General features: G+C 35.3%; 3 protein-coding genes across 3 annotated transcripts in view; all 3 read right to left on the minus strand.

Annotated features, from left to right (window-relative positions):
- LOC149564066 (RNA helicase family protein) overlaps positions 1-14,413 on the minus strand; it is a 280,646-nt gene that overhangs the window by 187,030 nt on the left and 79,203 nt on the right. The gene's annotated exons all lie outside the window — the stretch shown is intronic.
- On the minus strand, positions 2,861-5,385 carry LOC149564068 (uncharacterized). Its single transcript, XM_089824103.1, has 5 exons — positions 4,903-5,385; positions 4,363-4,760; positions 4,042-4,265; positions 3,744-3,931; positions 2,861-3,647 (listed from the first exon to the last, which is right to left on the minus strand). The coding sequence occupies exons 3-5, from the start codon at positions 4,092-4,094 to the stop codon at positions 3,034-3,036; spliced, it is 855 nt and encodes a 284-aa protein (XP_089680229.1). The 5' UTR covers positions 4,095-4,265; positions 4,363-4,760; positions 4,903-5,385; the 3' UTR covers positions 2,861-3,033.
- On the minus strand, positions 4,411-6,485 carry LOC149564069 (uncharacterized). The gene is made up of 3 exons (XM_089824210.1): positions 6,319-6,485; positions 5,505-6,111; positions 4,411-4,437 (listed from the first exon to the last, which is right to left on the minus strand). The coding sequence occupies exons 2-3, from the start codon at positions 6,084-6,086 to the stop codon at positions 4,411-4,413; spliced, it is 609 nt and encodes a 202-aa protein (XP_089680336.1). The 5' UTR covers positions 6,087-6,111; positions 6,319-6,485.

Below are 14,413 nucleotides of genomic sequence, written 5' to 3' on the forward strand. Positions count from 1 at the left end.
CAGCGACACTTGCCTCAGGGTCCCGAGGAGTTGGACAGAGAAAGCAGCACGAGTGGCTATCAAGGTCAGCTTGAGGAGACAGTATTGTGTTAGCAGAGGCTACAGGCACGGGATGAATGTGGAAGTGATGGGACAGAAGCAAATTTTTCTTGCTGCAGTTAGTTCGTTAATGTATTTTGTTTGTTAATTTGTCTCAGATATTTTGTTAATCGTCAAGAGACGACTTTTTTTTGGGGGGGATGGTGTCAGCCGACTGGATGGTCCCAGCGGTGTTTCTGTAGCCGACGGGGTGATGTCCGGCGGTGTTTCTGTATTCTGTAGCCGACGTCGTCGGTAAATAGTTTGTAGCGGATGTAATATTGTGGCCGACGGACTCTTTCGGGAAGGTTCAGCGGTAGTATTTATAGCCCGTCTGGGAGCATTGTAAAGGATCATTCATCTACTATTGCGAATATTATTATGCTATTATTGTCGGTATGCGTTGATTTCTTTACCTGTACGGTAAACAGTAAACAATGATCTATTATGATCAATCAGATCAAGAAAATAATTTTTGAAGACTATCTTCAAGAATTTGATTTACAATATGAATAACAATGACCAATCTAAGCAAAAAATTTGATTCCCAAAATGTTTTCTTCTGTGCAGCATGACGACGAAAAGAAGACACATTCTGAAGCAAAAGCATAAGTTCTGAAACAAGTAGTTTCAGATTTTTGCAGCAATTACCAGCACTTATTATTATGCAGATATGAAACAAGTCATTCCAAGGTTTGAACAATGCAGATTGTATCTCATCAAAAAACGACAAGCTCAAACAGCTTAATTTTAAAATTGACTATGCTATTTCCATATGTCCAATTTAAAAGATCAGGTACTGCTGGCATGTATTTCCTATGCCCATAATTTGACTTATGCATTCAAACTGAATGTTAATTTGGCATTAATGACAAACTTAGTGCAAAGAGTTGGTCATTGTGTAATAACCATCCCCCGGAATGCAAGTTTGCTAATTCTGATTTTTTTAATGAAATCTGGTGTTTTTCTGTTTTCTTTTCCCTTTTCTTTTAGGGGGTCTTCTGTTTTCTGATTTTACTAGTGTTTATTTGAATGATGATATGCAAAGCCCTAAAATTACAAATGCTGAAAAGACTATATGTAACTTAAATTTTTATTAACATATACATTTGGTAATTTCCGAAAAAATGGTAAACAATCTATCTTACTATTATAAACCTACGCAACAATTATAAATCAATTAGACTAATATGCATTAAATATATATATGTGTGTGTGTGTATATATACACACAGAATGTTTATTTATAATCGAAATGTTTATTGTTAAATTAATTATATTTTAAAGAATTATAACTAAAATTTACAAATAATAATAATAATTCAAATGGTTATAAATCAAAATATATATAATATAAAGTAACAAAATATAAAATATAAGTTATAAAAAAATCGTTAATAACACAAAATTATAATAAACAAACATGAATTTATTACCATAATAGTGTCGCTGCCAAAAGCTGCGATGAAGAGCGCTGCCTATGGTAATGACCATTAGCTGCAGCCCTTGGTTCACATAGGCACATATTTAATAAATTTAAAGAAAAATCAAATGGGATGGGGGGAAACATAGGAGATATAGAGGACAGCAAAACAGAGATAAATACAATTGTCTCTATTCAAATGATAAGAAGAAAACATAGAGAAAAAAATATTTGAAATAAATGCAGAACCAATCACCAGCAAGTGCACTAGGTTACAATTGGCTAATTTCCATATACCATATTTTAATATTCTCAGTGTAATGTCCCCTTTTTCTGGGACATTATAATTCTGTGTGTTGGCTAGCTTCGCCTAGGTTTCAAGGGCGGGAAGGTTCTTTATAGGGGTGCAGTTCGAGGTTTGGCCTAGGCATTTCCAGTTTTAGACCTATCGGAGCAGTTTTGGCAGGTTGTCTGGATACTTACTGTTTTTAGTAAGTGAACAGATGCAATGTCCCCTTTTTCAGGGACATTATAATTCTTTGTGGCCAGCTCACTTTGCCTAGGCTTCAGGGGCGAAAAGGTTCTGTATGGGGTTCAGTTCGAGATTTGGCTTAGACATTTCCAGTTCTAGACCCATCGGAGCAGTTTTGGCAGGTTGTCCAAATACTTACTATTTTTAGTAAGTAAACAAAGCTCAGTATTCTTGATATCCCAGTGTTGATTTGGAAGCGTCTCGCCAAGAGCTTTCCAACGAGCTATTGCACGTGCTTATCCAAGTTCATTTGATCAGTTATTTTAATGCCTGATGATTATGTGGGTTTTGACTAAGTGACTATTAAAGTTCATTTAATGTGTCACTTTATTTTTTAAAAAGGTACTATGTCACTTAAGTGACTAAAGGACAAAAAAGGTGTTTTATCCCACATTTCCTACAAGAGCGTGCATCACATTGGAAAAAGTGATAAAAGGTACCACAAGCTTCACATGAGAGGATATATGAAGATTATATTATTGAAAACAAATATTAATCTGGGAGCTGGAAACAGTTGCTGGTTATTTCTTTGAGGACGCAAACCTAGCCTTCTTTCAGATTCTATCTATATTGCCAATCTCACTGTTATTTCTATTTGTAAGATTGGTTATTCTGAATTGTTGCACGCATAGTTGGAAAACTCGCCAAATGCAAAAACTCACCAAGCCCCCCAAAAGTTTAATCGGGAAAAACTCGGCGATTTAAAAAAAAAAACTCGAGAAAAACTCGAGAACCTAAAAAACCGCTGAAATTTAATTAAAAATAAATTTATTTTGCAAAATTTAATGAGAAGATGCATCTAATAAGTTAATTAAAGACAATACAAAAGAAAGAAACAAAGTTTAGATATATATAAATGCATAATGCGTACAAAATTGCATTCTCATGCAGAATGCTCATGGTAGGAAGCAAAATAGTAAATTACTAAATAGTTTCAATCTGTCAAACTAGAAGTAAATACTAAAAGTCTAAATACATCAATACAATGTGACAATGCCAATCACATCTTCCTCTTTCCACTTGCACTAGCAGGAAAGCGAGGGGGTCTAGTCCTAGAAGAAGTGCCCCGCACTGGGATAGGGCGTGAGCTGCGTGACTGTGAACTCTGTGGCTGTGCCCCCTCGCTCGACGTCCCTACTGACTGGCTCGGCGTCCTAGAAGAGGATGCATCTCCACCTAATGGTAATGTCTGATCCTCGCCTGAATCATCATCATCCTCGTCCTCATCCTCAATGTCATCCATAGTGAACTGAAAATCAGTGTCAAGCTCCCCCTCCATGGCCTGCCTCTCCAAATCAGCGATCTCATCTGGTGTAAAAAATGGACTTGGCTCCTGTGCTGTCCAATCAGAATAAAGATCTATCTCATCTAGATCAAGCGGACCAGGTAGTTCTAAGAGCTGTGACTTTTTTATGCGCAACTTAAGATTATAGTGCACATAAACAAGGTCATTAAGCCGTTTTTGAGTCATTCTGTTTCTTTTCTTTGTATGGATGGACTCAAATAAGCTCCAATTGCGCTCACAATGGGATGAGCTACAAGGTTGGGATAGGACTCTGAGAGCAAATTTTCTTAAATTGGGGGTATTGCCACCCCAACTTGCCCACCAAGCATCTGCAAAACAAAATTTAAAAAGTTATAAAGCAATAAAAAACAAAATCAGAAGCACAACTTATCAATTAGCAAAAGTTTTAAAGTTTGACGCTTTACTTGGTGCTTGAGTAGATCTTGCTCTCTTTGCTAGCATAGAAGAGAACAAAGGACCCCTTGATTCCACATAGATTTGTTGTTCGGTCACAATAAGGTCTCTCTCCTCTTCACTTGATATCATTCTCTCAATGCATTTAGAGAGACCTTCCATGACCTCTCCATTAGGATCTGAGTAGGAATCATCAGCCCTAAAACAAATAGAAAATGATATCAAGTCTTACTACACAACCTTAAAAAGTAAAGTAAAATAAAGACTTATTAAAATCCCAACTTCAAGGACAATCAATTATCATAGTACCTGAATTTGGGATTGAGGAAGTAGCCTGCTGCATGAATAGGTTGGTGGAGCATATTGTTCCACCTCCTATCAATTATTTCTCAAATGGGGTCAAATCTGAGACTGTCCCCGTGATAGTAACTTCTAACAGCCTCTTTCGCCCTATCCATGGCCTCATAAAGACCTCCCATTGAGGATTGCTGCCCATCACATGTGCGCAAGACTAGAACCAGGGGCAGAGACATCTACATTTGAAATTTGAAAAATACAAATTAGTTAATAACATAGTAAGTTATGAATTGAAAATGAAACTTGAATAAACTAAAAATATAATGAAGTTACCTCCACAATCTCCTTAGCCTTTGCAAAAAAGCTATCATCAAAGACTATTCATGCCACAGCTTCTCCTTCGGGCTTCTTTGAGTAAGGTGAAGCAACCCAATCAGCACACACAAACATTTGCTTCAAAGCCAATATGTGGTCAAGAATACTTTGCAACGTCAAGAAGACCGTTGCAAACCTTGTCATAGCAGGTCTCATCAAATCTTTGCCTTTAGTGGCTTTTCTCATCAAACTGAGAACCCATGGGTGATTATAGATATATTTTGTGACTCGCCTAGCATCTTCCACAACTGGACTCACCCAATCAAGTTTTCCTATGTCCTCCAAAAGAAGGTCAAGGACATGTGCTACACAAGGTGACCAAAAAAGTGTGGGATGCCTCTCTTGGAGGATTCTACCTAAAAGATTAGCAAAAAATCAATAATCAGTAACAAACTTTCCATATTTAGTATTTACAAATTACATCAAATCTAAATTGAATAATACCATAGCATTACATTCATGATTCATATTGATTCAAATATAAAAAATTAAATCTACCTGCTGCCACATATGCTGCTGCATTATCTGTGATTATTTGCACCACATTCTCTATTCCCACCTCCATGACAACATTCTCCAACATTAAAGCCAATGTGGCTGCATTTTTCACTTTGTTGGAGGCATCGACAGATTTCCAAAACACCACATCATCTTTGCAAGCAATCAAGAAGTTAATAATGGTTCTACTTCTTCCATCTGTCCACCCATCAGATAAAATGGTGCAGCCATACTTCTTCCACTCTTTCTTTTGATCTTCTATCAACAATCTTGCCCTACCAACCGCTTTGTCAAGCAACCTACAAAATTTAAGTGTAATATTAAATAAAGTGTAAGTGTTAGTAAAAAATTAGGAAATAAGTTATAACAATTAAGATTTAAAATATAACAATGAACTAAAGTGAATCTCAATTATTTACAATTACTAAATAGTAAAATACTAACCTTCCACTCATATCCTTGCGATTAGGCGGCTTGTACCATTTGCCTGATATTGTCATTGCATTCACCATATTGACCCAATAGGGACTATCAGCGGCATTCATTGAGGTATTGTTGAAAAACCAAAAATTAGCTGCTGCAATATCAGTTTGCTCATGCACCTCCTTAAACCATGCAGTGCCCTCTAATGATGGTTGTGCTCCAGGTGTGTTCCTGAGCACAAAATAACCACCTATCCCTGATGGGGATCCGGATGGTGATGATGAAGAAGTAGGAGATGTAGAAGAAGTGGAACCGGTAAAAGAGAAATTTTGTTTGCGGATCCGTGGGCCACGAAGAGATCCTGGTATGTTCTCAAGTGCTTCTTCTTCCTCTTGCATATCAAAAGGAGCTCCTTCAGATTCAGCTATGGCTGCCCTCATAGATAATTTTGCCCTCTCCCTATTCAATTTTTTCTCTTCAGCAGCTGCAAGTAGGGCATGGATAAATCTTTTTTCTTCATCAGTTACCTTGAGACAAGGATTTGAGTCATGTTTCTTTATGCCTGCAAGGTGGTATTTGAGGCGGTTTATGCCTCCAGAAATAATTCTCTCACAGGGAATGCATATCACCTTCCCAATATCATTTGGACTTGGAGCTTCATAGGCATACCGCCATGCCTTATCTCTTGCATTTTTAGGCCGAGTGCCTATATATCCAGATGGGCATGGTGTTTGTGGCCACTCTTCTTGCGGGTTTGTCATGTTTTCTTAATGCTTGTCCGCTGCCCTACACATAAATAATTAAATTTATAGAAAAACGAATAAACAAAGTTAGAACTTAGAGTTAGAACTTAGAAGCTAGAAGTTTAGAACAACTAGCCACTAGGGTTTCAACTTTCAAATGATTTGAAATCATTTACAAACAACAACAAAAACAATAAAAGCTTTGCTTAAAACTATAAAAAGTTTTCAAACAATGATAAGATGAACATACCTGGAAAGAAATTTCTCTTCTAAATTCGGTTAGAATCCTCCAAAATCCACTCCAATCTGCCTTTAATCACTTGCAATCAGCTAAAACCTTCTTTGCTCCACACAAATGAAAGAAACAATGCAAAAAACAATGCATTTTGACCTATTTAGGCGTCTGGCCGCGGGTTCCCTGAACCGCGAGTTTTTTTACATAACTCGCCAAGTTTTTGACTAATCGGCGAGTTTTTGGACTCACGCCGAGTTTTTTGGCAGGCGAGTTTTTGGGCGATTTACTCGCCGTCCCAAAACACTCGGCGAGTTTTAAAAACTCGCCGAGTAACCGGCGAGTCTTCCATCTATGGTTGCACGTTATTGTATTGCTGTTGTATAATACAATAACGCATTTTGGGTTATTTGTATTAATCTACTGGTTTATGTATAAGTCTGGATATTGGAGGAAATAAACACATTTTTCTGGGTTTTCTCGTTTGTATATCTGCTGGTTATATATCGGTTTAAGTTCTAAAATTTGTATCAAATACTGGATTACTGTTCGGATTTAAAATTTGTAAGTTTTAATCAAAGGTTTTAGTGAATATCCGAAAAGGGATATTTCAACAGAGCTCAGTATTCTGGATATCTCAGTGTTGGTTTGGAAGTGTCTCACCGAGAGCTTTCCAACGAGCTATTGCACGTGCTTATCCGAGTTCATTTGGTCAATTATTTTAATATCTGACGATTATATGGTTTCCTAACTAAGTGACTATTAAAGTCATTTAATTTGTCACTTTATTTTAAAAAGTTACTATGTTCACTTAAGTGACTAAAGGACAAAAAAAGTGCTTTATCCCACATTGCTTAAAAGAGTGTGCATCACATTGGGGAAAGCAATAAAGGTACAATTGGCTCTACATGGGAGGATATATGAAGATTATAATAATGAAGACAAATATTAATCTAGGAGCTGGAAACAGTTGCTGGTTATTTCTTTGAGGACGCAAACACTTGAAGAAACTTTGGAGGTTGGACGCAAACCTAGCCTTCTTTCAGGTTTTATCTCTATTACCAATCTGACTGTTACTTCTGTTTGTAAGATTGGATATTCTAAATTGTTACATGTTATTGTATTGCTGATGTATAGTACAGTAACATTATTAGGCAACCATTGGTGATTAATTACTAGTTTATATTGTACTTCTGAATATTGGAGGAATAAACAAGTTTTCTGAGTTTATTGTATGAAATCTGTTGATTAGAAAACGTTTTAAAATTCTGGAATTTATATTGGATATTGGTTCACTGTTTGGGTTTAAATCTGCAAGTACACATATCTCGGAGTTTTGATAAAAATATCTGAAAGGGATATTACACTCAGAACTTAGCAATGAGGATTGGCATAGAAGTTTTAGACACAGCAGTTTGTGGCAAGGACAAGATAAAAGAAGAGGAAGCAGCAAAAAGGGTTATACGTGAATAAACATTTGAGTGAAGAAGATTATAGAGCTTAAGAGACATAGAATATGGTAAGGTAACCCATCAACAAACAACCGAAGGAGCATTTGAAAAACGATTCACCATTAAGCAGACAGTCAAGTTGCAAAAACTTTGGATAGAAGCAATTTAACACATAACATTATGCAGAGGAATAAACAGTGATAAGGGAACAATAAGGAGATACTCAACAATAATAAAAGATACATGAGCTGTGATATTTTAAGTCTAGATTTATATCATAACATTGATACAAGAAAAAAGAGGATCAAGTAATAATAGAGAGCAGTGGCACGACCACCATAAATGAATTCAATCTTATACAGCATAGCAGTGATCTGAGGACACAGAAGCAATAAACATTTAAAGAGATTTGGAAAGTAGAACTGATAGAATAGAGAAACAAGAGAACTTAAACAAGATATATTGAGGGAATATTGAGAACTAAATAATATATAATTCTGAGAAAAGTTATAGAGTACAGGATTAAAGAAGCAGAGGTATGTCATAATTGATCTTTATATTAAGGTGATAGAGAAAGTACAATTATGAAATATTGTGGGAATGAGAGCTTTATAATTCTCATAGAGACCAAGTAGATCTTGGTAAAGGACATTTGCATGGACGTCGAGTTTCTCTCAAAGAGAAATCAAACTAGAGGACATTGTTGATTGAATGTCGAGATTCCAAAGTGGAACTTAGACAGAGATTTGTTGAGAATCTCGTGGAGACAATATATATATTGTAGTGGTGAAAAATGTGCATATGCTAGATACCAGAGGCTTGGTTAGAGGTGGGATCTCAACCAAGTAATCATTGTTAATGATTTCTCTCATTAATAGAGATCCCAGAGGACTTAGACTAGGCACTCTCTATATGATAATTGCCTAATCAAGAATAGAGAGTTAGGTAAATCTGACAGGAGCCCCTTCTAAGGATTAAGTAGGGTTTAGTATAGGATAAGTAATGATTTTATGATTTTCATGTTTCTGTAATGTCCCCCTTTTTCGGGGACATTAAAAATTGATAGACCTATCCCATATATGACCTTTGAGGACTTAATACAAAATTATTAAGTCAATTTTAATTAAAGGGGAGTGAATAAGAGATGATTTGGCTTGAGGGACAAGGACAAGAATACAAAAGTTGAAGAGTCACACGTTAGGCCTTTTAAGGAGGAGGAGAAGCTCATTTTCATATGCTTGGTTTATGATTCAGATTCCAGTCTCTCTTAAGAGAGTTATTTGGAAAGTTTTAGCTTTCATCCAGCATGAGGATGTAAACCCTCGTGTCGGTAGACAGTGGACGCAAACCCATTGTCTGTGGAGACATCACATTATGTGCTTACAAGTTCTTTTCTTAGTATTCCAATCTGGTTGTAAAACTGTGTTTAAGATTGGATTTTGAATGCTAGTTATTGTATTGCTGAGGTATAATGCAATAACATATTTTAAAGTACCTTATGAGAATTTATTGGTTTATATTGTTGGTCTGTAATGCATCTTCATATGTTTATGTTCTAAGATTTATCTTGAGATAAAAATCAGGTCAATATCCATTAGGGATATTACAGTTCCTACTCCCATCCATTGCAGATTTAGAAATTAGTTGGTTTCATATTAAAATGTATTATTATTGATTTTTGTCTTCTACTATAGATTGTTACAAGTTTAGCCTTCATTACTCAATCTAGAAGTGGGGACATCATAGTGGTATCAGAGCATGGTTCTGCCATCCTGTAGGGTTGAAGTCGTTATACAAAAATTATTCATGGCACAAAGAGACAAAGGATAATTTAGTCATCTAGCATCTGTACAATTACATTTGAAGAACATGAATTGGATTTATATGTAGTTATATAATGAGCCTCATATAGTCTTCAATACAAATTGGAAGGAGATACATGCAACAAAGTCAATGATTAAGGAGGACACTAAAAAAATATATACAAGAGAGGATACAATAGATGATACAACTATGAGTATATGGGCATAGCGATTAAGCCTAAGCCAGATGTGAGAGGATAATCAACAACATCAAATTTTTTACCAAGACAATGAAGCAAGGAATGTGATGGTTGATTAAGAGGGTATATAGTGATCCCCCCACAGAGACAGGCAACAAACAACAAAGGAATACAGAACACAAGGATATACAACATTCACAAATACAAAACACAAGGATACACAATATTCACAATGTTTAATATTATAATATTCCAAGCAATGTATCCTTTGTGAAATCTTTGGTGCATGATATCAACAAATGTATCATCTGAACTGCTGACTTAAATGGTGGTGTTAGAATCTTCAATATCTTCCATATAACCTCATCGTCTTCTTTGGTTCCTCCTTGAGCTTTAATACCTACAGTAATTTATGATATCCTGCCTATATATGTTCTTACAAATTCATCTTCCATCATTTTAGCATCTTGAAATGCACAAATCCAACTTTGTAACCTCAACTTCTTAGAATGTGCATCACCTTCAAAACTATTTTCCAAAGCTTTCCAAATCAAATGTGAAGTAACAAGTGATTTTACCTGATTGTTCTCAATTTTAGGAAGTGTAGTCAATAGTGCTTCTCTAGCTCTTATGTCACACATGAAAAGATCTCTTTCTGCCTCGGTGCAAATTTCCAAATCCTTCTCTTCAATGATTGTCTTCGCTGATTTTGTCAAGATCCAATATCCCAGACCCATACACAACAAATGTGTCTTCATCTTTTCTTTCCAGCTATCATAATTTGTTCCATCAAACTTCAGACTATCTTTTCTAAACATGCTCACCATGGATCTCCCAAAGTTGTTAGACTTTTTCTTCAAGGACCTGATGCTCTGATACCAATTGTTAGAAACAGTAGTCCACCAAGATAACTGAGAGGGGGGATGGGGGCGTGAATCAGTTATCCAACAATTAAAACATTTATCTTCCTTAAACAAACTTATCCATTCAACAAAAGTAAACAACAACCATAATAAGATGCATATAAACAATTACACCAGATATGTTGACTAGAGAAACCCTTGATCAAAGCGAAAACTCCGATGGGAATGATGCCCACAAGATAATGTACTAATATAAATATTCCTTGTTAGAGGATGGACCCTATTAGGAGTCTATTACAACATTTAGTACAATGAGTCCCTATTAGGAGATTTTGAATCCCTGTTAGGAGATTCCAACCCTATTAGGAGTTGTGGTATAATGTATGCAAGAAGAGCCCACTACCCAAACATGCAATTTCAAATACAAGAAGAGCTCATTGTTCAAACAAGTAATTTACTGTTATCTTTCTTTTTCCTCTGCTCTTTCCTCTATCCTGTCAACCGGACCAATCACTGTCAGAACTTGTAGACTAGGTCACAAACCTCAGATCCAAATACCAAAGCTCGAATCAATCAACAAAACCTCAGCAATGAAGTTTCCTTCACTTCTGCACTGCTCTGCACAACTTCACAGTCCGCACTCTCTACTACTTATCATTAATCATAAAATCATATCATCTCATGTCATGATAAAGGAAAATGTCCTTCCTTTATACAGAGTCCACAAAACAATTCCCTAAGTCGACTGTTAGACCTTCTCAATTAATTATTATAAGACCACATTAAGAACACGTTATACTTAGTGATAAAATAAATCTTTGGCCTTGCAACTTGAATAACCTTCCATACACATAATATTATGACGAGCGAACTTAGCCACGTCATCATATACATGTCTTCTTCATGTCCTCAACCTCGATTCTCAAAATATCAACTCTACTAAGAGATATAACAAGTTTACCAAAACATGCTTCTGTAAACTCTATCTCAATATAGACAACACCAAAACTTACATAACTTCTTCTAGACTTATCCTTTCTTCTTCCGACATTAACTGCATATACTAGATACTCAGAAGTATCTTCCATAACTTCGAATAGTTATAATGCTCAACTAATCGTTCGTACTAACTTGATCTTTCTGTTGTTCTTCTGTCAGATACCACTGAAAACTGCTATGTTGACATCAATGATAAACTCAATCAGGAATGTAACATATCATCATTGTAGTACTCCCCCATAGGAATATCATAATTATTCATGCTTCCAACCAATCGTTCAACAATCTCCCCAATTGTCCAGCATCAACAAGGTATAATAATGATAATTTATATTAAGCATCTTTTCAAGATTGTCCTCCCGACACTAGTTCTTCAACAGAGGGAGGCATCATTTGTGCCACCAAGTGAGCACAAATTGAGGACAATAGTCTTAAAGAACCAATATAACAAGATTGGTGTTTAGATGGAGCAAATGAAGGCATGTTGGATAGAGTCAAGTTGTAGCATAGTTATGGATGGGTGGATAGACATTAGTCATTGTCCACTCATCAACATCATGGTCAAATGCAGAGAGAGCCAATACTTATTGAGGACAATTAATTGTTCAAAGCATCGCAAAGATGTGGATTTTCAATATCACGTTCTTAGGGAGGCTACTGAGAAGGGTAGGCCATAAAACATGGTCCAAGTAGCGACAAATCTAGCACGTGTAAAGAATTGTCACGAAGCTTGTTAAGGCAGCCTATAGACATATTTGATGGACTCCATGTTGTGTGCATGTCCTAAACAACAGACTCAAGGACATGGAGAAGACTAATTGACTTAGAAGAGTGCTATATGATGTGAGAGATGTGCAGATGTTTCTTTGTAACCACCACACTTCACATGGACTTTTCTGGAGCTTCGCAAAGGAGTTCTTGAAACCAATTGAGACTAGATATGCATCTTATTACATTCTCTTGGAGAGAACGCTTGAGGTGCAAGAGCTACTGCAACTCATGGTTATATAACAAGAATGGAATTGGTGGGCTAAGGCTAGGATAAAGCAGGGGAAAGGGGTGAAGGGGTGAAGGAGACAGCGAAAAGTAATATGTTTTCGAGTGATGCAAAATACATATAGTATCCATCACTACTATGATTTTCTAGGTGATCAGTTATGGTGATGGGATGCACCTACCCTTGGAGAGACTTATGAGTGTGTCAATTCTATGCTTGGCCAAATGAGGGTTGTTGTACGAGAGAGGGACCCCACTTTAGCATTCTGCAATGAGCACATTCGGCCAATCATTCACTGCGGATGGGGAAGCTAAACACTCCTTTGCACATGGCTGCCTACGCTTTGATTCCTAAGTGGTACACCACTTTAGATTCTAGAATGATGAGGTAAAGGCATGGTTTTTCAAGTGTATTGCTAAGATGTATGATGTTGATACTGTTGGCAAAATTCTCTCTTAGTGGATGGAATTTTCCACTCTTATAGGTAATTGGTAATTGAATATTCTTTATTTTTACTATTGGGTATTTTTATGACATTATGCTACCATGTTTAATGTTTAATGTTTCTAGTTCATGAAGAATTTTGCTATGTTACAGGTTACTCAAAGGTATGGAAGAAGGATATTAAAACTATGGCATAGAAGAATTCAATTTTGTGTTGGAAATGTCATGGATTACGAAGGTCAAAGATTACCGCACTAGTCATTTGATTGTTATCTCTAGTTTGAAATTGTGTATTGACAAAATGTTTTGAACTCAAAAAGAGACTCCAATCTCTTTGAAAAAGAGACTCCAACCTCAGATCTTTACAAGCAGAAGGCTTCAATCTTCAGAATGTATATCATATCCCTATTTTAAGGTAGAATTTTAATAATCATTAGATAATACAATGTTAGTAAATAAATAATGATAATAAAGTTATATTTAAACTAATACTAAAATATAAAAATTGGAAATAACTATTATTCAATCTATATTATCAATGAAATAATATTTAGTATAATATTTTTAATTATTTAAATAATAATAAAATCAAAATGAATAAATAAAGAAATTAAATTAAATACAAGAGATAATATTGTAGAAAGTATGTTAACTTTCTAAATAGAATTTAATAATAAATAATAAACACAAATAAGTAAGCAAATAAACAATATAACATACAATAATATAAATTAACTAAATCTAATGAAAAATCGAGATATAAAAAATAGAGATTACTCCTTAAAATTAAGATATAAAAGGGAGGAGAGTTTATTTTAGAGAGGAAGAAAAGGAGAAGGAGAAGATAGGAGTTCAAAAAGGAAAAATGGAAGAGGAAAGTAATATGAAGAAAATAAGGAACTAGCTTTCTGAAAAGGTATCAAAGATATTGAAAGGATGTGAACCTTCGAAAGGGTCATAATTATGAACAATTATGACTCTTCAAAAATGTTGTAATTATAAAGTATTGAGACTTTTCCAAAAGATTTTAGTTATGAAGTGTTCTGGCTTTTCGAAAGGATTATAACTATGAAGTGTTGTGACTTTTTAAAGAATTTGTATTATGAAAGACTGCGACTCTTGGTAAAGGAGAAACAAAAAGGTATATTTTATACTTTTCTTATAATTAGAAAATGAAGAATTTTAGAAAGTAAATATAGATTTGAGACAATCTAGCAAGACTAATTCTTTGAAGGGCCGACTAATGATATAACCACATGGACCAAGGAAAGAGGACGGTAAAAAAGGTATGTTTATGTATTGAATTTATTTAATTATGTTTATAAATCTATTTATATTGATACATCATACTTGTGGA

Source organism: Cupressus sempervirens, chromosome 4 (assembly GCF_028749045.1).
Source record: "Cupressus sempervirens isolate cs-2001-9-10 chromosome 4, ASM2874904v1, whole genome shotgun sequence".
Taxonomy (NCBI): Eukaryota; Viridiplantae; Streptophyta; class Pinopsida; order Cupressales; family Cupressaceae; genus Cupressus; species Cupressus sempervirens.

Coding starts and splice junctions, on each gene's coding strand:
- LOC149564068 (XM_089824103.1), bottom strand. CDS start 4,094: ATGCTCCACCAACCTATTCATGCAGCAGGCTACTTCCTCAATCCCAAA. Junction 3,932..4,041: donor TTCCTCAATCCCAAATTCAG/GTACTATGATAA, acceptor TATTTGTTTTAG/GGCTGATGATTCCTACTCAG. Junction 3,648..3,743: donor AAGATCTACTCAAGCACCAA/GTAAAGCGTCAA, acceptor TTTGTTTTGCAG/ATGCTTGGTGGGCAAGTTGG.
- LOC149564069 (XM_089824210.1), bottom strand. CDS start 6,086: ATGACAAACCCGCAAGAAGAGTGGCCACAAACACCATGCCCATCTGGA. Junction 4,438..5,504: donor GCACTGCATGGTTTAAGGAG/GTGCATGAGCAA, acceptor CCTTACTCAAAG/AAGCCCGAAGGAGAAGCTGT.